This window comes from Eumetopias jubatus, unplaced genomic scaffold, assembly GCF_037043125.1.
Source record: "Eumetopias jubatus isolate StellerSeaLion01/CBP00866 unplaced genomic scaffold, mEumJub1_p1.0 scaffold_10, whole genome shotgun sequence".
Lineage (NCBI taxonomy): Eukaryota > Metazoa > Chordata > Mammalia > Carnivora > Otariidae > Eumetopias > Eumetopias jubatus.
In genome coordinates this window covers 103,135,857-103,155,695 of record NW_028274816.1, presented here as the reverse complement: position 1 = coordinate 103,155,695, position 19,839 = coordinate 103,135,857, and the positions used below count along the sequence as shown (strand labels likewise).

At 39.2% G+C, this 19,839-nt stretch overlaps 1 protein-coding gene across 1 annotated transcript; it reads right to left on the bottom strand.

Annotated features, from left to right (window-relative positions):
• Positions 1-5,131: 5,131 nt before the first annotated feature.
• KRT27 (keratin 27) lies at positions 5,132-9,407 on the bottom strand. The gene is made up of 8 exons (XM_028089862.2): positions 8,994-9,407; positions 8,449-8,531; positions 7,917-8,073; positions 7,483-7,644; positions 7,266-7,391; positions 5,663-5,880; positions 5,390-5,439; positions 5,132-5,274 (listed from the first exon to the last, which is right to left on the bottom strand). Exons 1-8 carry the CDS (start codon positions 9,405-9,407, stop codon positions 5,132-5,134), a joined length of 1,353 nt encoding a protein of 450 aa, XP_027945663.1.
• Positions 9,408-19,839: the final 10,432 nt, after the last annotated feature.

Below are 19,839 nucleotides of genomic sequence, written 5' to 3'. Positions count from 1 at the left end.
GGGGTACACGTGCCTTGAATCACTATTTTTGTATCCTTTGGATAAATACCTAGTAGTGCTATTGCTGGGTCATAGGGTAGCTCTATTTTTAACTTTTTGAGGAACCTCCCTACTGTTTTCTGGAGTGGTTGCACCAGTTTGCATTCCCACCAACAGTGTAAGAGGGTTCCCCTTTTTTTCCATCCTCGCTAACTTCTGTTGTTTTCTGAGTTGTTAATTTTAGCCATTCTGACTGGTGTAAGGTATCTCATGTGTTTTTGATTTGTATTTCCCTGATGCTGAATGATGTTGAGAATTTTTTCATGTGTCTGTTAGCCAATTTGTATGTCTTCTTTGGAGAAATGTCTATTCATGTCTTCTGCCCATTTCTTGACTGGATTTTTTGTTTTTTGGGTATTGAGTTTGATAAGTTCTTTACAGATTTTGGATACTAGCCCTTTATCCAATATGTCACTTGCCAGTATCTTCTCCCGTTCCATAGGTTGCCTTTTAATTTTGTTGATTGTTTCCTTTGCTGTGCAAAAGCATTTTATCTTGTTGAAGTCCCAATAGTTCATTTTTGCTTTTGTTTCCCTTGCCTTTGGAGATGTGTTTAGCCAGAAGTTGCTGTGGCTGAAGTCAAAGAAGTTGCTGCTTGTGTTCTTCTCTAGGATTTTGATGGATTCCTATATCACTTTTAGGTCTTTCAATATCTTTGTTGTTTAAAATTTACATTTTACATTTCTGTTACCCAAGTTGAAACGGTATTTTTCTCGGACATGAATGAGATGAGGTTTGTTTTGTCATTAGATACCTAGTTTTTCTAAGAGTCAGAATCTGGTGTGCTAACTCTTCCCACAAAATGGCTTCCCTGGTTTTGATATTCCCACTCTGCACTGAAAGGAACAGGGGACCTGAGGAAAGAAATCAGATACTATCCAAAGCCACTCTGCAGGGTCCCTGACTCTGATAATGGCTTAATTTTAGATTGAGTGGAGTTTAGAATGTGCTTAGTTTTTACCTCCCTTCTCCTGCTAGAAGGAAGGTGGAATCATGAGGTTCTCAATAACATAGTATTATGTTGGAGTCAAGCACAGACTATGAGCCAGACTGGCTGGATTAGTGTTCTAGCAACTCTAGTTATTAGCTGTGTGACCTTGGGATAGTTACTCAACCACTCTATGCCTCAGTTTCCTTATGTATAAAAAGAGGATGACAATAGTATCTATCTCATAGGGTTGTTCTGAGAATTACAATGATGCTTAGAATAGAGTTCAAAGTGCTGGATATCATGATGATTGATTCTTTCCTGGAAGTTATGTAAAAAGTCCTGCATGTACTTTGTTTTGTTGCCTTTATTTTGGTGTCACATCCAAGGAATCATTACCAAAACCAATGTCAAGGGGCTTTCTCCTATGTCTATGGCCATACCACCCTGAACACATCCAATCTCATCTTTTGTGTTTTCTTTGAGGAGTTTTACTGTTTTGGGTCTTATGTTTAGGTATTTAATCCATTCTGAGTTGATTTTTGTGTATAGTGTGTCATAGGGGCCCAATTTCACATGGGGCCCTTTTTACATGTGGATATTCAGTTTTCCCAATACCATTTCTTGAAGAGATTATCCTTTCCTCATTACATATCCTTGGCCCCTTTGTCGAAGGTAAGTTGACTATATATATATATGGATTTATTTCTGGGCTCTCTATTCTTTTTACTGTGGTAAAATACACAGAACACAAAATTATTATCTTATCTATTTTAAAGTGTACAATTCAGTGGTACTGAATACATTTATAATGTTGTGCAACCAACATACATTGCTATACTGTTTTCATCTTGTAAAACTTAAACATACCCATTAAACAATAACTCCCCATTCTCTTCCCCCCAGCCCCTGGCAATCACCATCCTACTTTTTCTCTTTATGAATTGGTCAACTCCAGGTACCTTATATAAGTGGAATCATATACTATTTGTCTTTTTGTGACTGGCTTATTTTACTTAACATAGTGACTTCAAAGGTTCATCCATGTAGTAGCATGTGTCAGAATTTCCTTCCTTGTAAAGGCTGAATATTATTTGATTGTATGTATACACCACATTTTGCTTATTCATTCTTTATTGATGATCACTTGGGTTGCTTCTACATTTTAGTTGTTGTGAATGATGCTGCTTGGAACATGGGTGTACAAATATCTTTTCAAGATCCTGCTTTCAATTCTTTTGGGTATGTACCAGGAAGTGGAATTGCAGGAACATATGGTAATTCTATTTTCAATTTTTTCAAGAACTGCCATACTGTTTTTCATAGTGGCTGAACCAGTTTGCATTCCCACCAACAGTGCACAAGGGTTCTAATTTCTCCATATTTTTATGTCTTCCATGCTGTTTTATTTACTGTAGTTTGTAAGGTATTTTGAAATCAGGAAGGGTGATTTGTCCTTTCTCAAAATTGCTTTAGCTATTAAAGGTCTTTTTTGTATTTAGATGAATTTTAGGATTGTTTTTTCTATTTATGATAAAAATGTCATTGGGATTTTGACAGGGATTGCATTAAGTCTGTAGATTGCTTTGGTAGTATGGCCCTTTAAACATTATTAATCTTTGGGTTCATGAACATGGGATGTCTTTTGATTTGTTTGTGTCTGCTTTAATTTCTTTCATCACTGTTTTGTAGTTTTCAGTGTACAAGTCTCTCATCTCCTTAGTTAAATTTATTCCTAAGTATTTTATTCTTTCTGATGCTATTATAAATGGGATTGTTTTCTTAATTTTCTTTTTGGACAATTTATTGCAAGTGTATAAAAATGTAACTGATTTTTAATATTGATTTTGTGTCCTGCAACTTTGCTGAATTTATTTATTAGTTTTAACAGTTTTTGGGTGAAGTCTTTAGGGTTTTCTATATATAAGAGCATGCTATCTGCAAACAGAGACAATTTTGCTTCTCTTCCAATTTGGGTGCCTCTTATTTCTTTTTCTTGCCTAATTGCTCTGGCTAGGAATTCCAGTATTGAATAAAAGTGGTGAGTGGACATCCTTGCCTTATTCCTGGTATAGAGGAAAAGCTTTCAGTTTTTCACCACTGAGTATATTAGCTGTGGTAATTTCATATATGGCTTTTATGTTAAGTTACATTCCTTCCATACCTAATTTGCTGAGCATTTGTATCATGAAAAGGTGTCAAATTTTGTCAAATGTTTTTTCTGTATCTATTGAGATGATCATATGATTTTTACCCTTCCTTCTGTTAATGTGGTGTATCACATTTATTGCATCCCAGGGATAAATCACATTTGATCATGGTATATGATTTTTTTATGGTGCTGTTGAATTTATTTTGCTAGAGTTTTGTTGAAGATTTTTGCATCTATATTCATCAGGGGCATTGGTCTGTAATTTTCTTTTCTTGTAGCATCTTTGTCTGGCTTTGGTATGAGAGTAATGCTGAACTTAGAAAATGAGTTTGGAAGTGTTTTCTCCTCTTATTTTTTGGAAGAGCTTGAGAAAGATTGGCATTAATTCTTCTGTAAGTAGTAGAATTCACCAGTGAAATCATCTAGTCTTAGGCTTTTCTTTGTTGAAAGGGTTTTTGATTACTGATTCAATCTCCTCACTCATCATTGGTCTGTTTAGATTTTCTATTTTTCATGATTTAGTCTTGGCAGTTTGCATGTTTCTTGGAATTTATTTCTTTTATTTCTTTATTTTTTTAAAGATTTTATTTATTTATTTGACAGAGAGAGAGACAGCGAGAGAGGGAACACAAGCAGGGGGAGTGGGAAAGGGAGAAGCAGGCTTCGCATTGAGCAGGGAGCCTGATGTGGGGCTCGATCCCAGGACTCTGAGATCATGACCTGAGCCGAAGGCAGTCGCTTAACCAACTGAGCCACCAAGGCGCCCCATGAATTTATTTCTTTTAGATTATCCAATTTGTTGGCATATAAATGTTTCAGTATTCTCTTATAATCCTTTGTATTTCTGACATCACTTGTAATGTCTCTTTTTTCACTTAAATTTTTATTTGAGTCCTTTCTCTCTCCCTCTGGCTGGACTAGCTAAAGATTTTCAATTTTAACTTTTCAAAAAAACCAACTATCAGTTTTGTTGATCTTATCTATTTCTTTTCTAGTCTCTGTCATTTATTTCTGTTCTAATCTTTATTATTTCTTTCCTTCTGCTAACTTTAGGCTTAATTTCTCCTTTTTCTAGTTTCTTGATATGTAAAGTTAGATTGCTTATTTGTGAACTTTCTTCTTTCTTAATATATGATTATCACTATAAAGTTCCCTCTTAGTACTGCTCTTGCTGCATCCCATATATCCCTGTATATTATATTTTCATTTGTCTCAAGATTTTTTTTTTTTAATTTTCCTTTGGATTTCTTCTTTGACCCACTCATTGTTCAGGAGTGTGTTAATTTTTACATATTTTTGGATTTTCCAATTTTCCTCCTGTTATGGATTTCTGGTTTCATACTACTGTGGCCAGAAAAGATACTTGATATGATTTCAGTTTTCTTCAGTTTGTTAAGATGTGTTTTGTGGCCTAACATTGTAGAATTTCCCTATCTTGCCCTATCTAGTTCCCATATTTCTCTCTCTTCCTTTCTACCTTCAAATATCACCATTTACAGTTTTTTCCCTTTATTTTTAGGATGTTTTTGATTCTTCTTATTTCCACTTCTATAAGCATGTTGCATTCAGGAATTAGATTTTATAGACTATTTTATTCTCATTGCCAGCACTTAGAAAGTGTGCTTAACAAGGATTTATAGAAGGCAGGAGGAAGATTTAAAATTTTACAGAGATGTGAAAAAGACTCCAGCCAGTTTACCTGTTAAGTTTACTCCTAACTTGTGAAGGCCACTGAATTAAACAAACAAACAAACAAACAAACAAACAAAATCAGATTCAGCTCCCCTTGTGGGTATGTTTAAAATGCAAAGATTGACCAGAACCAGTGAAAATGACTTGCAACAGGAAGAACTTTTATTGACACACCACCATAGAGAAAGTCAAAGAAATGTTACCATTCTACAAACAGCTTGTCTTAATTCATTGGAAGAAAAGCAGAAAAATAAGAGGGCTTTTGTTTAGGAACCTAGCTTCAGTTTGGTATTTTAATTTAGGGGCTCTTCTTCTGGGGCTCAGGAAGGCACCCTCTGTTCACTCTTCACGTTGTTGGCTTTGGTGGCTTTCTCTTCCACAGTGTGAACTCTGGATGAGAGAACTTTGCCACGAGGATCTATTTCTTCAACAATTGTTTTAACCATGGTGGTTTTAGATGACTCTAAAATGACACATGAATTGTTAGAATTTATCAGATCCATGAAGGGGAAATAATTAACTCATCATTTGAAACTTATACAGGTACATTTTGAATGCTCAACACAGCTTTTGTTTACCTTTTATCTGATTTCCTGGTCCTCCATAGCCTTTTGATTTAACACAAGAGCTGTAACAATATAGAGAGCTTGCATTAATTATTTCACTCTATTTTGCTAAGGAAACTGGAAAACAAGGATTTAAGATGGGAGATCTCTGGATTCTGAAATAACACTAGAAGGGGTTTAGTTATACATGATATAGGTCACAAATACTTTGTACTTGGTTTCTAAAAACCTTTAATAACCTTAAAATAAAGTATAAAGTGTTTTCTCAGTAGAAGCTGTGCTTACCCATCCTCTCCATCAATCAGGCGGCAGTAGGTCTCGATTTCCTTCTCCAGGTGGACCTTGATGTCGAGCAGCTGCTCGTACTCCAGCTTCTGGCCCTCCGTCTCAGTTCTGACCTGGTGCAGCTGCTCCTCCAGGGCCCCGATCTGAGCCTGGATCTGGGCGAGCTGTGCACAGTAGTTGCCTTCAGTCTCGCTCAGGGAGCACTCCAGGGAGTGTTTCTATGGATCAGGAAGACATAGTTTAGTAGAAAGTGTCACAGTGTTGGCAGAGCACTTAAGAGATATTTAAAAGAGTTATCTTACACGATGCAAATAACCATATTTACCCCCAAAGAGTCCCCCTTGTTCAATATTAATTGTTGCCTTTATTAGATGTCATACTGTTTTTCTGTTTGAGAATGACACAGTTGGTGGTGAATGTCACTCATATCTCCAGGAGTGTTAGCAAAGATGAACTTGTTTCTTCATAGGGCACAGTCTAAAGATCCCTCTGCCCCACCTCTGCTTTGAGAGTCTGGCACAATTTGCCACATTTCCCAGGAATAAAAGTCCCCCTACAGTTTGCTACTTTGTTTCTAATCACATGACAGTCTTGTCTCATGGAGATTGTAGCTCTTCTATAAAATTAATAACCCCATAGTGAACTGGGTAAACTTTCCCAAAGTAGACTGACCCAAAGAAAAGAATGATGTTTTTAAACTTTAAATGGTTTGTGAATCCAAATGGGTTTATAAAGTGTTTCTCCTAAAGAGGGATGCTTGCTATACTTGTAGGTGGAATGAAAATAAAAGTGTCTTCCTCTTTCAGCTGCAAGAATTTTTATGCCAAGTCCTAATTTTATATACATTCATACCCTCTTTTGTGGATAAACTCTGAAGGTTTGTCTACTAGCCGTAGCGGGAGAAGTATACACGTGGGAGTTAGGTAATTTGGAGAGAAGTTCAGGTTCCTTCGTATTCAAGTGTGGGGCTCTGGGAAAACTGCCTAACTTTTTTTTTTTTTTTTAACTGCTTAACTTCTTTGAATCTCAGATTGTTCTTTTGAAAATAATGATAGGAATTATAAAGTCTGCCCTGCCCAAGCCCCAGGGTTATTGTGGACTCAGGTGGGAGAAAGTGCTGGGCAAAACCTTAATGAAAAGGTTACTATTATTATCAAAGGTGTTTAGCTTTAGAGGCAACATTCATGCCTCCGCTTTGCTTCTTGTTTATGCCACTTAAAAAGGAACTTCTAAGTGTTCTTAATTAAAGTGGCCCAAAGGAATGCCAGATGAAGAAGATAGGAGGGGTGGGAACGCATTTTTGCATTCCAGGGAGGATGGTTTATCTTTTGACTTGGGAGAGAAGATTCAGGGTAGAAACTATTTTCTTTTCCGAGTACTTCAAAATAACTGTACTTGCTAATTTCCAATGTTTCATAATTATGAGCACCTAGGTCTACTTTTCAGGCCAAGAGGGTTCTGCTGTGAAAAATGCAAATGTGGCTTATGTCAAGTCCGGCGATTAATGGATAAAAACGAAGGTAAGTAATAAGACGTGAAAGAAATGCTCTTTACATTTCTTCCCCACTTCTGAAACCAATCTTTTTTGATACTTTTTACTGACCATTGCCAAGAGGGACTGGAGTTCGATCTCCAGGGTTTGAAGAGTACGTTTCATCTCGGTAAGCTCATTCCGAGCTGAGGTGGTGGCACCAGCATCATCAGAAATCTGCTGCTGCAAGGAAGCGCTCTGAAAGGTTGGAGAGGTGGGGGGTGTTAGGGTGCTGCCGGCCTTGCATCAGCGCCCAGGGCCACGCAGGCGTGCCCTGGTGGGGTTTTACCTTCTCATTGAACCAGGCCTCCGCGTCCCTGCGGTTCTGCTCGGCCAGGTCTTCGTACTCCGCCCGCATGTTGTTCAGCAGGACCGTGAGGTCCACTCCGGGCGCCGCGTTCATCTCCACGTTCACGTTCCCTCCAGCCGCGCACTGCAGCGCCTTCATTTCCTGAAAGAAATTTGTTTGACCACGTTAGGAGCTGAATATTTTCAGAGGAACCAGACCGACAGGATACATGAGGTTAGAAACTTTTTAAAAAAGGTTTGTTCTTTGGAGGCCTATGGATAGAAACATTTCCAAACAATCTAAGCCACGCAGAGAAACTGACGAGTTCCTTCTGGAATATTGATGGCGGACATTGTTATACCTGTCACCTGAAATTCATTTTTAAGTTTTGGGAGCAAGGCGGATTGTGGAATCGGGGGAGACAGAGGACCTACCTCCTCGTGATTCTTCTTGAGGTAAGCCAGCTCCTCGCTCAGGGTTTCCAGCTGGATCTCTAGGTCGGTTCGGCAGAGAGTCAGCTCATCCAGCACCCTGCGCAAACCGCTGACATCCGCATCAACGCTCTGGTGAAGGGCCTGTTCATTTTCAAACCTTAGAAAATATTTGACAGTTGCATCACCTTAGTCCCATCACTTTCTGGGTCATCATAAAACGCCAACCATGCATCAAGGTCAAACTGTTAAAATACACTCAAAGCTTCAGTTAGACTGCCCATAATGCAATCAGCAAATTTCTTTGAAGCAAGAGAATGGGAACACTCAAAATTCTCTTTCATATGATCTTGACATTCATTTGTCTCGGTTCCTAAATTTCCCAAGTAAAATATATCATTCAGCTGGTCATTCTTACATGCATTTGGTTTAAAGCAAATAAACAAAGTCAAACAATTGAGGTGACCTCTGATAGCTTAGATTAAAGGGGGAAATGTTGAAATAACTTCTTTAGTTTCTCTTCAGCTCTACTCACTTTAGCCTGAAGTCATCAGCCGTAAGTCTTGCATTATCATTTTGCAGGATAACATTGGCATTGCTGGTAGTTGCAGAAATGATCTGATAAATGGGAAGTTAGTTAGGAGTTAGGAAATGTCACATTTCCTTGAAAGAAAGTCACCTTTGAAATTATCGTAATCTTTCTGGCATTCTGTCTCCAACAATAAGATGATTCTTTTGCAAATGGGAAATTAAGTATAGCCTTTTTTACTCTTCACCCCACCCATAAAAAAACCCTTTCTATGGAAAAAGTTATAAATAATATAGCAGGAGATGGTGGGCAGTTTTTGATATTTTCATATTACAAAAAGCATAAACATGCATACCTCGTACCAGGTATGGGTGAGCCATGTTCAAAGATTAGGATTTGAAAAGAAATTATTTTTAATATTCATAATGCACTACGGAAAATCCGAGGCTGAGAGCAAAGCCCTGCTGTGTGTGACAGCTTACGCATTTGTGGGTGCTTGTGTGGCTGAATATTCTTAGCGGTATTAACCCTCATGACATTGTGCTTCTTACCTGGTTCCTAAGGTCATCAATTATTGGGAAGTATCTGCTGTAATCATGATCAAGACCACGGCAGGAACCAGGCCCGAATTTCTCATACCATCCCTTGATCTTCTGCTCCAGATCGGCGTTGGCCTCCTCTAGTGCTCGCACATTCTCCAGGTAGGAGGCTAAGCGGTCATTGAGGTTCTGCATGGTCACCTTCTCGTTGCCCGACAGGAGGCCGTGTTCATTCCCGGTGAAGGCAGCGCAAGAAGCACTTCCCCCACCCAGTCCCCCACCATAGCCTCCTGCAGATGAGCTGCCCCCAAAAGCGCAAGAAAAGCCACTTCCAATGCCTGGCACACCGCATGCGTTTCCAGCCCCAAAACCTGCTCCCCCGCTGGAGCCAAGCCGTCTGGATGCAGAAGAAAAGCGCACAGACATGATGTCCAGACCCAGAGAGATTGTTCCTGGAGTGAAGCTCTGATGGCAAATGTCCTGCTCAAACAGTTGAGTTTGTCTTTATATACACATTATCAGGGTGTTTCTTGATGAACCTAGCTACCCATAGCAAACTGGTGTTTGCCAGCTCATCATGAATTATTCATAATTGGGTGATTTTTTTTTTTTTTTAATGAATGCCTTCACCCTACTGTGTCCATTTCTGTAGGTGGATAGTTACCTTGGGGTTATTTGTTATCTCCAAAATGGGATAGGGAGGAGTATTATCAAGATTATTACAGTGATGCATTTCAAATTTAGTATGAGCAATCCTTCCTGTCTTCCAGGTTTCAGGACTACAAAACTCCTATAAGAATAAAAAAGTGTGATAGACAGATTTCTCTTTCTCTTGCTCAAACCAGCGATATTACATTTTCTCCAGCAAGTGAGCCATCATAGTCATGGGTCTCAGTGGATAATATGGTCTTTCTTTCAGATATATTGAAAATGATTTCAAGACTATGGGCTCATAGTACCAGAGGAAGGAGCCATCTTAAATGAGAAATGAGGATTTAAATGGACTCTTCTGGAGTCCATTTCTGTCTCTTTCTGGAGACAGAAAGTCTTCCTTGATCCTTATCCCTCCTGAATTACCATTTCATCTTTGCTGGTTTTCTGTCTAAGGTATAAATAAAGGTATTGGTTAATTTCTCTGGGCCCAGTTTTCTTATCTGTAAAATGAAGGGACTAAAATGGCCAGCCTGTATGTTCCATTTCTATTCCCAGATTTCTTGTATTTTTACATTTCTTCTTTTCATTATTTCTGGAAAAATTTTCTGCGTTCACTTCCCATCCTACTCACTCCCAAATTGTGGTCCCAGCACTTCATTGAAATTAACTCTCAGCTTGCTAATTATCCCACATCCAATCCAGTCTCATGTTTATTCTCCTACACCCTCTTGGACACATTTGATACTGACCAGGCTTACTGAATTTTGAACAATTGCCTTCTAAAAATACTTCTATTAGAATATTTGTTCCCTCCTCTTCTTTCTTACATTTGGTGAATCTTTGCTCTAGATCTTGTCATTCCTTATAGTTTTGTGATTCGCACTCTTGTTTTCTACACATTGTCCTTTGGTGCTGTCATCCCTTCTTGTCACTTTGACTGTAGGTGAATCGTTTCTAAATATACATCTTTAACACTGGCCTGTGTCCCAGTCTAGACCCGCGCCTCACTATGCCCACCAGACATTTCTACTGGATGATTTCTAGCTCAACACTCAATCACCTTGTCATCAAACTTTGATCTTTTGTATCTTTTTTTTCATTGCCTGTTGGTGGAATTACCCTGAGTCATGCTCAGGGTAATGCTAAGAAATATATCATTTCTATCATCTTCTACTAGCCTGCATCCAGCAAGTCACTAGGTCCAATTGAATCTACTTCTGCAGTGTCTCTTGAAGCATTTTTCTCTTTTCTATTTTTCTTCTATCATTTTTTTTTCAGCTCAATGATTGGATTTTTGGTTCAAGTCTTTTTCCTTTCCATCCTGGTCAGTAGGCAGAGCAGTAAGTTGAGGTATCATTCCTAAAATAATACACCACCATTCATGTAACTGAAAGAATGTGAGTTCTTGGATCAAACATCTCAGCATTCACATCCCAGTTCTGCAACTTTCTGGCTGTGTGACCAGTGCAAAGTTCCTTCTTGCCAAGCCTCCATTTCTAAGATGGAGACATGACTTGTGTTTTTGTGAGGCTATTAAATGGTAGTTACATTTGTTTTTGTTTTTGTTTTTAATTTTTTATTGTTATGTTAATCACTATACATTACATCATTAGTTTTTGATGTAGCATTCCATGATTCATTGTTTGTGGATAACACACAGTGCTCCATGCAGAATGTGCCCTCTTTAATACCCATCACCAGGCTAACCCATCCCCCCACCCCCCTCCCCTCTAGAACCCTCAGTTTGTTTTTCAGAGTCCATCGTCTCTCATGGTTCGTCTCCCCCTCCGACTTTCTCCCCTTCATTATTCTCCTCTTGCTATCTTCTTCTTCTTCTTTTTTTTTCTTAACATATATTGCATTATTTGTTTCAGGAGTACAGATCTCTGATTCAACAGTCTTGTGCAATTCACAGCGCTCACCATAGCACATACCCTCCCCAATGTCTATCACCCAGCCACCTCATCCCTCCCACCACCCATCACTCCAGCAACCCTCAGTTAGTTTCCTGAGATTAGGAATTCCTCATATCAGTGAGGTCATATGATACATATTTTTCCATGATTGACTTATTTCACTCAGCATAACACCCTCCAGTTCCATCCACGTCATTGCAAATGGCAAGATCTCATTCTTTTTGATGGCTGCATAATATTCCATTGTGTATATATACCACCTCTTCTTTATCCATTCATCTGTCGATGGACATCTTGGCTCTTTCCACAGTTTGGCTATTGTGGACATTGCTGCTATAAACATCGGGGTGCACGTACCCCTTCGGATCCCTACATTTGTATCTTTGTGGTAAAAACCCAGTAGTGCAATTGCTGGATCAGATGGTAGCTCTATTTTCAACTGTTTGAGGAACCTCCATACTGTTTTCCAGAGTGGTTGCACCAGCTTGCATTCCCACCAACAGTGTAGGAGGGTTCCCCTTTCTCCACCAACATCTGTCATTTCCTGACTTGTTAATTTTAGCCATTCTGACTGGTGTGAGGTGGTATCTCATTGAGGTTTTGATTTGGATTTCCCTGATGCTGAGTGATGTTGAGCACTTTTTCATGTGTCTGTTGGCCATTTGGACATCTTCTTTGGAAAAATGACTGTTCATGTCTTCTGCCCATTTCTTGATTGGATTATTTGTTCTTTGGCTGTTGAGTTTGATAAGTTCTTTATAGATTTTGGATACTAGCCCTTTGTCTGATATGTCGTTTGCAAATATTTTCTCCCATTCTGTCGGTTGTCTTTTGGTTTTGTGGACTGTTTCTTTTGCTGTGCAAAAGCTTTTTATCTTGATGAGATCCCAATAGTTCATTTTTGCCCTGGCTTCCCTTGCCTTTGGTGATGTTTCTAGGAAGAAATTGTTGAGGCTGAGGTCAAAGAGGTTGCTGCCTGTGTTTAGGATGTTGATGGACTCCTGTCTCACGTTTAGGTCTTTCAACCATTTGGAGTCTATTTTTGTGTGTGGTGTAAGGAAATGGTCCAGTTTCATTCTTCTGCATGTGGCTGTCCAATTTTCCCAACACCATTTGTTGAAGAGACTGTCTTTTTTCCATTGGACATTCTTTTCTGCTTTGTCAAAGATGAGTTGACCATAGAGTTGAGGGTCCATTTCTGGGCTCTCGATTCTGTTCCATTGATCTATGTGTCTGTTTTTGTGCCAGTACCATACTGTCTTGAGGATGACAGCTTTGTAATAGAGCTGGAAGTCCGGAATTGGGATGCCGCCAGCTTTGCTTTTCTTTTTCAATATTCCTCTGGCTATCCAGGGTCTCTTCTGGTTCCATACAAATTTTAGGATTATTTGTTCCATTTCTTCGAAAAAAGTGGATGGTATTTTGATGGGGATTGCATTGAATGTGTAGATTGCTCTAAGTAGCATTGACATCTTCACAATATTTGTTCTTCCAGTCCATGAGCATGGAATGTTTTTCCATTTCTTTGTGTCTTCTTCAATTTCTTTCATGAGTATTTTATAGTTTTCTGAGTACAGATCTTGTGCCTCTTTGGTTAAATTTATTCCTAGGTATCTTATGGTTTTGGGTGCAATTGTAAATGGGATCAACTCCTTGATTTGTCTCTCTTCTGTCTTGTTGTTGGTGTATAGGAATGCCCCTGATTTCTGTGCACTGATTTTATATCCTGCTACTTTACTGAATTCCTGTATGAGTTCTAGCAGTTTTGGGGTGGAGTCTTTTGGGTTTTCCACATACAGTATCATATCATCTGCAAAGAGTGAGAGTTTGACTTCCTCTTTGCCGATTTGGCTGCCTTTGATTTCTTTTTGTTGTCTGATTGCTGTGGCTAGGACTTCTAATACTATGTTGAATAGCAGTGGTGAGAGTGGACATCCCTGCCGCGTTCCTGACCTTAGGGGGAAAGCTCTCAGCATTTCCTCATTGAGAATGATATTCACTGTAGGTTTTTCATAGATGGCTTTTATGATATTGAGGTATGTACCCTCTACCCCTGTTCTCTGAAGAGTTTTGATCAAGAAAGGATGCTGTACTTTGTCAAATGCTTTTTCTGCATCTATTGAGAGGATCATATGATTCTTGTTCTTTCTTTTGTTAATGTATTGTTTCACGTTGATTGATTTGTGGATGTTGAACCAACCTTTCAGCCCAGGGATAAATCCCACTTGGTCCTGGTGAATAATCCTTTTAATGTACTGTTGGATCGTATTGGCTAGTATTTTGGTGAGAATTTTTGCATCCATGTTCATCAAGGATATTGGTCTGTAATTCTCCTTTTTGATGGGGTCTTTGTCTGGTTTTGGGATCAAGGTAATGCTGGCCTCATAAAATGAGTTTGGAAGTTTTCCTTCCATTTCTAGTTTTTGGAACAGTTTCAGGAGAATAGGTATTAATTCTTTAAATGTCTGATAGAATTCCCCTGGGAAGCCATCTGGCCCTGGGCTTTTGTTTGTTGGGAGTTTTTTGATGACTGCTTCAATTTCCTTAGTGGTTATAGGTCTGTTCAGGTTTTCTATTTCTTCCTGGTTCAATTTTAGTAGTTGATACATTTCTAGGAATGCACCCATTTCTTCCAGGTTATCTAATTTGCTGGCATAGAGTTGCTCATAATATGTTCTTATAATTGTTTGTATTTCTTTGGTGTTGGTTGTGATCTCTCCTCTTTCATTCATGATTTTGTTGATTTGGGTCATTTCTCTTTTCTTTTTGATAAGTCTGGCCAGGGGTTTATCAATGTTGTTAATTCTTTCAAAGAACCAGCTCCTAGTTTCATTGATCTGTTCTACTGTTCTTTTGGTTTTTATTTCATTGATTTCTGCTCTGATCTTTATTATTTCTCTTCTCCTGCTGGGTTTAGGCTTTATTTGCTGTTTTTTCTCTAGCTCCTTTAGGTGTAGGGTTATGTTGTGTATTTGAGACCTTTCTTCTTTCTTGAGAAAGGCTTGTATTGCTATATACTTTCCTCTCAGGACTGCCTTTGCTGTATCCCAAAGATTTTGAGCAGTTGTGTTTTCATTTTTCATTTTCATTGGTTTCCATGAATTTTTTAAATTCTTCTTTAATTTCCTGGTTGACCCATTCATTCTTTAGTAGGATGCTCTTTAGCCTCCATGTATTTGAGTTCTTTCCGACTTTCCTCTTGTGATTGAGTTCTAGTTTCAAAGCATTGTTGTCTGAAAATGTGCAGGGAATAATCCCTGGGATTATCCCAAAAATAATCTTTTGGTACCGGATAATCCCAGGGATTATCCCAAAATAATCTTTTGGTACCGGTTGAGACCTGATTTGTGACCTAGGATATGATCAATTCTGGAGAATGTTCCATGGGCACTAGAGAAGAATGTGTATTCCATTGCTTTGGGATGGAATGTTCTGAATATGCCTGTGAAGTCCCTTTGGTGCAGTGTGTCATTTAAAGTCTCTATTTCCTTGTTGATCTTTTGCTTAGATGATCTGTCCATTTCAGTCAGGGGGTGTTAAAGTCCCCCACTATTATTGTATTGTTGTCAATGTGTTTCTTCGCTTTTGTTATTAATGCCTTATATAATTGGCTGCTCCCATGTTAGGGGCATAGATATTTACAATTGTTAGATCTTCTTGGTGGATAGACCCTTTAAGTAGGATATAGTGTCCTTCTTCATCTCTTATTACAGTCTTTGTTTTAAAATCTAATTTGTCTGATATAAGGATTGCCACCCCAGCTTTCTTTTGGTGTCCATTAGCATGGTAAATGGTTTTCCACCCCCTCACTTTCAATCTGGGCGTGTCTTTGGGTCTAAAATGAGTCTTTTGCAGACAGCATATTGATGGGTCTTGTTTTTTAATCCAATCTGATAGCCTGTGTCTTTTGATTGGGGCATTTAGCCCATTTACATTCAGAGTAACTATTGAAAGGTATGAATTTAGTGCCATTGTATTGCCTGTAAGGTGACTGTGACTGTATATTGTCTGTGTTCCTTTCTGGTCTATGCTGCTTTTAGGCTCTCTCTTTGCTTAGAGGACCCCTTTCAATATTTCTTATAGGGCTGGTTTTGTGTTTGCAAATTCCTTTAGTTTTTGTTTGTCCTGGAAGCTTTTTATCTCTCCTTCTATTTTCAATGACAGCCTAGCTGGATATAGTATTCTTGGCTGCATATTTTTCTCGTTTAGTGCTCTGAAGATATCCTGCCAGTCCTTTCTGGCCTGCCAGGTCTCTGTGGATAGGTCTGTTGCCAATCTAATGTTTCTACCATTGTAGGTTACATATCTCTTCTCCCGAGCTGCTTTCAAGATTTTCTCTTTGTCTCTGAGACTCGTAAGTTTTACTATTAGATGTTGGGGTTTTGACCTATTTTTATTGATTTTGAGAGGGGTTCTCTGTGCCTCCTGGATTTTGATGCCTGTTTCCTTCCCCACATTAGGGAAGTTCTCTGCTATTATTTGCTCCAATATACCTTCTGCCCCTCTCTCTCTTTCTTCTTCTTCTGGGATCCCAATTATTCTAATGTTGTTTCATCTTATCGTATCGCTTATCTCTCGAATTCTGCCCTTGTGATCCTGTAGTTGTTTATCTCTCTTTTTCTCAGCCTCTTTATTTTCCATCATTTGGTCTTCTATATTGCTGATTCTCTCTTCTGCCTCATGTATCCTAGCAGTTAGTGCCTCCATTTTTGATTGCACCTCAATAGCCTTTTTGATTTCGACTTGGTTAGATTTTAGTTCTTTTATTTCTCCAGAAAGCGTTTCTCTAATAACTTCCACGCTTTTTTCAAGCCCAGCTAGTATCTTTAAAGTCATGATTCTGAACTCTAGGTCTGACATCGTACTAATGTCCGTATTGAGTAGGTCCCTGGCTGACGGTACTATCTCTTGTTCTTTTTGCTGAGGTGATTTTTTTTGTCTTGTTTTTTTGTCCAGAGGAGAATAGATGAATGAGAGAACAAAATGCTAACAGGTTAAAAACGTCCCCAGCAAATATACTCTAAACAAATCAGAAAAGACCTGAAACCAGGGGAAAAGAAAAGGAAAGAGAGAAAAAAGAGAGAAAAAAAAAAGAAAAAGATAAAAACAAATAAAAACAGAACAAAACAAAACAAAAAAACAGAAAATGATCAAATATGATCAGGCTAGTGCATAGATCAGTGCCAGACAGTAGATTTTGGGTGTAGTTTGGTCTGTTAGAAAAAAGTGCCTCCTAAAATTTTAAAGGAAGAAAGAATTATATATGTACAAAATAAGAGTTGATACAATGAAGGGATGGAAGTTGACTGTAAAGATGAAAATTATAAAAGGTTTTATAAAAGGAATTGATAAGAAGTTGTTTGAAAAAAGAAAGAAGAAGATTAAAAAAAAGGGAGACAGTGTGATTAGGCAGACTAGAACAAAGCCATACAGTAGTGATTTAGGGTATATTTTGATCTGTTCGAAGAAACTGTATCTCAAAATTTTAAAGAAAAGAACTTATATATATATGCCAATAATAAGGGGAACTACTATGAAGGGGAAAATATGACTCTAAAAATGAAAAATAAAAAACGTTTTTTTAAAAAAGGGATTGATAAGATGTTGGTTGAATAGGGGAAAAAATTAAAAAAAAAACAGGTAAAAAAATTAACTTTGAAAAACTAATGAATCATGGTAAAAAAGCCATGAATTCTATGTGCAGTATTCCCGTAGCGCTGGAGTTCTCCCGTTCTCCTTGATCGGTAAACTTGGTCTTGGCTTGCTGGCTGTTCGTGCTGATCTTCTGGGGGAGGGGCCTGTTGCCATGGTTCCCAAACCTCTTTGCCGGAGACGGAATTGCCCCGCCCTTGTCGGTGCAGGCTAAGCCATCTGCTCGGGTTTGCTCTCAGGAGCTTTTGTTCCCTGAAAGCTCCCGGCACAGCTTTGGAGGACAAGAGTGAAAATGGTGGCCTCCCAATCTCCGCCCGGAGGAGCTGAGAACTCAGGGCCCCGCTCCTCATTGCACTCCCAGAGAAAAGCAGTCACTCACGTGTCCCCGGTCTCCGGCTGCACTCCGTGCTCACCCAGCCTGTGACCGAGCGTTTCTGTCTCTGGCACCCGACCCCATGTGGAGTCTCCAAACCCAGCAGATCCCTGCGGTGCGCTCCCGCACTGCATCTCCTTGGGGAGGAAGGGGAGTCTCCCGGATCTGCTGCTCGTTGGGTCCCTGCTGGAGGAGCAGTGGCCCGACTGGGCTGCGGATCACAGTTTATGGCAACCCCAAGCTGATAGCCCGCGCCTTGGGTCCGTCTCTGCAGCCAGCTTCCCCGCTCCGATACCAGGGAGCTCTGCCGCACTCAGGCACCCCCGATCTTTTTGTGACCCCGAGGGTCCTGAGACCACACTGTCCCGCGAGGGTTCCACCCCCTGCTTAGCCACTGGAGCGATGTCCCTCAGTGGAGCCGACTTCTAAAAGTTCTGATTTTGTGCTCCACGGCTCTATCACGTGCCAGAAGCGGCTGATGGAGGCCCCCTCCCCCACTGTCTACCCTCCCGAATATTGCCTCGGATTCACTTCTCCGCATGTCCTACCTTCCAGTAAGTGGTCGCTTCTCTGTTCAGAGAGTTGTTGCTACTCTCTTCTTCGATCTCCTGTTGAGTTCGTAGGTGTTCAGAATGGTTTGATCCCTATTCAGCTGAATTCCTGAGAGCAGACGAAATCCAGGTCTCCTACTCCTCCGCCATCTTGCTCCGCCCTCTGGTAGTTACATTTGTAAAGCAACTATGCTTGTCAATAATATGTAGTCAGTAAGTATATCTTTCCTTTTCCCACTTTCCTACAGTTTAAAGTCAATGGACTATAAGCTAGATAAAGCTCCTTTGCCTGACATGTAACTTTCTTCTTGAGGGAGGTCGTACCTACCTGACTTGTTCATTCTTTCATTTTACCGTTCTTCTCCCCTCCCTCCTTTTGGTCTTTGCTCGTGTTGTTCTCTCCAGTTGAGATTATTTGAGATCTTGCATTTGCCAAGAACAATGGACATCCCTTTCAATTATATAGATTGCAAATGAAATTGCTAAAAATATAAATTTTCATGACTTAATAAGTGAATTTGCAGAAAAGCAAGCCAGAAAAATCTGTTGATCAATCAAGAAATCATATTAATAAAGCATTAGAATTTATTGTATTACACTAAATTATGACATCAAAAGTGTTATTTTTTGCAATGTATAAGATTATATTATGTGTGTATTAGTACTACCTCTACTATATGTTTTAAGTAATAAAATATTTTTAAAGAAAAAAAATGTATGGGTTAGTACTTCTAACTGAACTTCTTCCTGACTTTTGAACAAGGGACCTGATTTTTCATTTTGCACTAGGGCCCACAAATTAGGTAGCTATCTCTGGTTGTTGGGTCCTTCTCTGGGGTAGCTGAAAAGTTCTAGAGAAAACACCTGCAGATACTTGAGTGTTTCCCACAAAAGAATGCTTACTACCCATTCACCCTGGAGTGAAATACACACACACACACACACACACACACACACACACACACACACACAGAGGCTCCAAATATTTTTAGGGCCTTACTCTTAAAGATGAGCAGAATTTTAAAAATCACCATACATTAAAAAACACTCCAACATGAAAGACAAAGACTCAAAGAAAGAAGCAAAAAAATGGCACTTGAGAAATAGACAATAAAGGAAGCTGAAGAAAACTTAAAAAAAAAAGAAACCAGGGATGCCTGGGTGGCTCAGTCAGTTAAGCAACTGCTTTTGGCTCAGGTCATGAACCCAGGGTCCTGGGATCGAGTCCCACGTCAGGCTCCCTGCTCAGCGGAGAGTCTGCTCCTCCCTCTTTCCTGGTCGCTCCCCCTGCTTTGTGTTCTCTCTGACAAATAAATAAAATCTTAAAAAAAACACAACTACCTATGATTAATGCCCTTAGAAGTAACAAAAATACTACATTTTTGAAACATGAATACAGTATCATTAAAATTAAACAGCAGAGCACAAGAATGGGCTCTAAGAATGAAAAAAATAAGTCCTAAAATAACTTCAATGGATGGGTTGGAAAATAAGCTTCAAAAAAAAAAATCTCCCTAACAGTTGAACAAAGTTCAAAAAGATGGATAAAAGATAGGATTAGAAAATTAGAGGCTTAGTCCAAGAAGAGCAACCTTAAGTAAATCTTTCAGAAAGAGAGAAAGGAGAAATGATGAAGAAATTATTTTATAAACATATCTTCTAATACTACTTGGAACTAAGGGACTGAGCTTCTAAATTGAGAGAGGCTATCA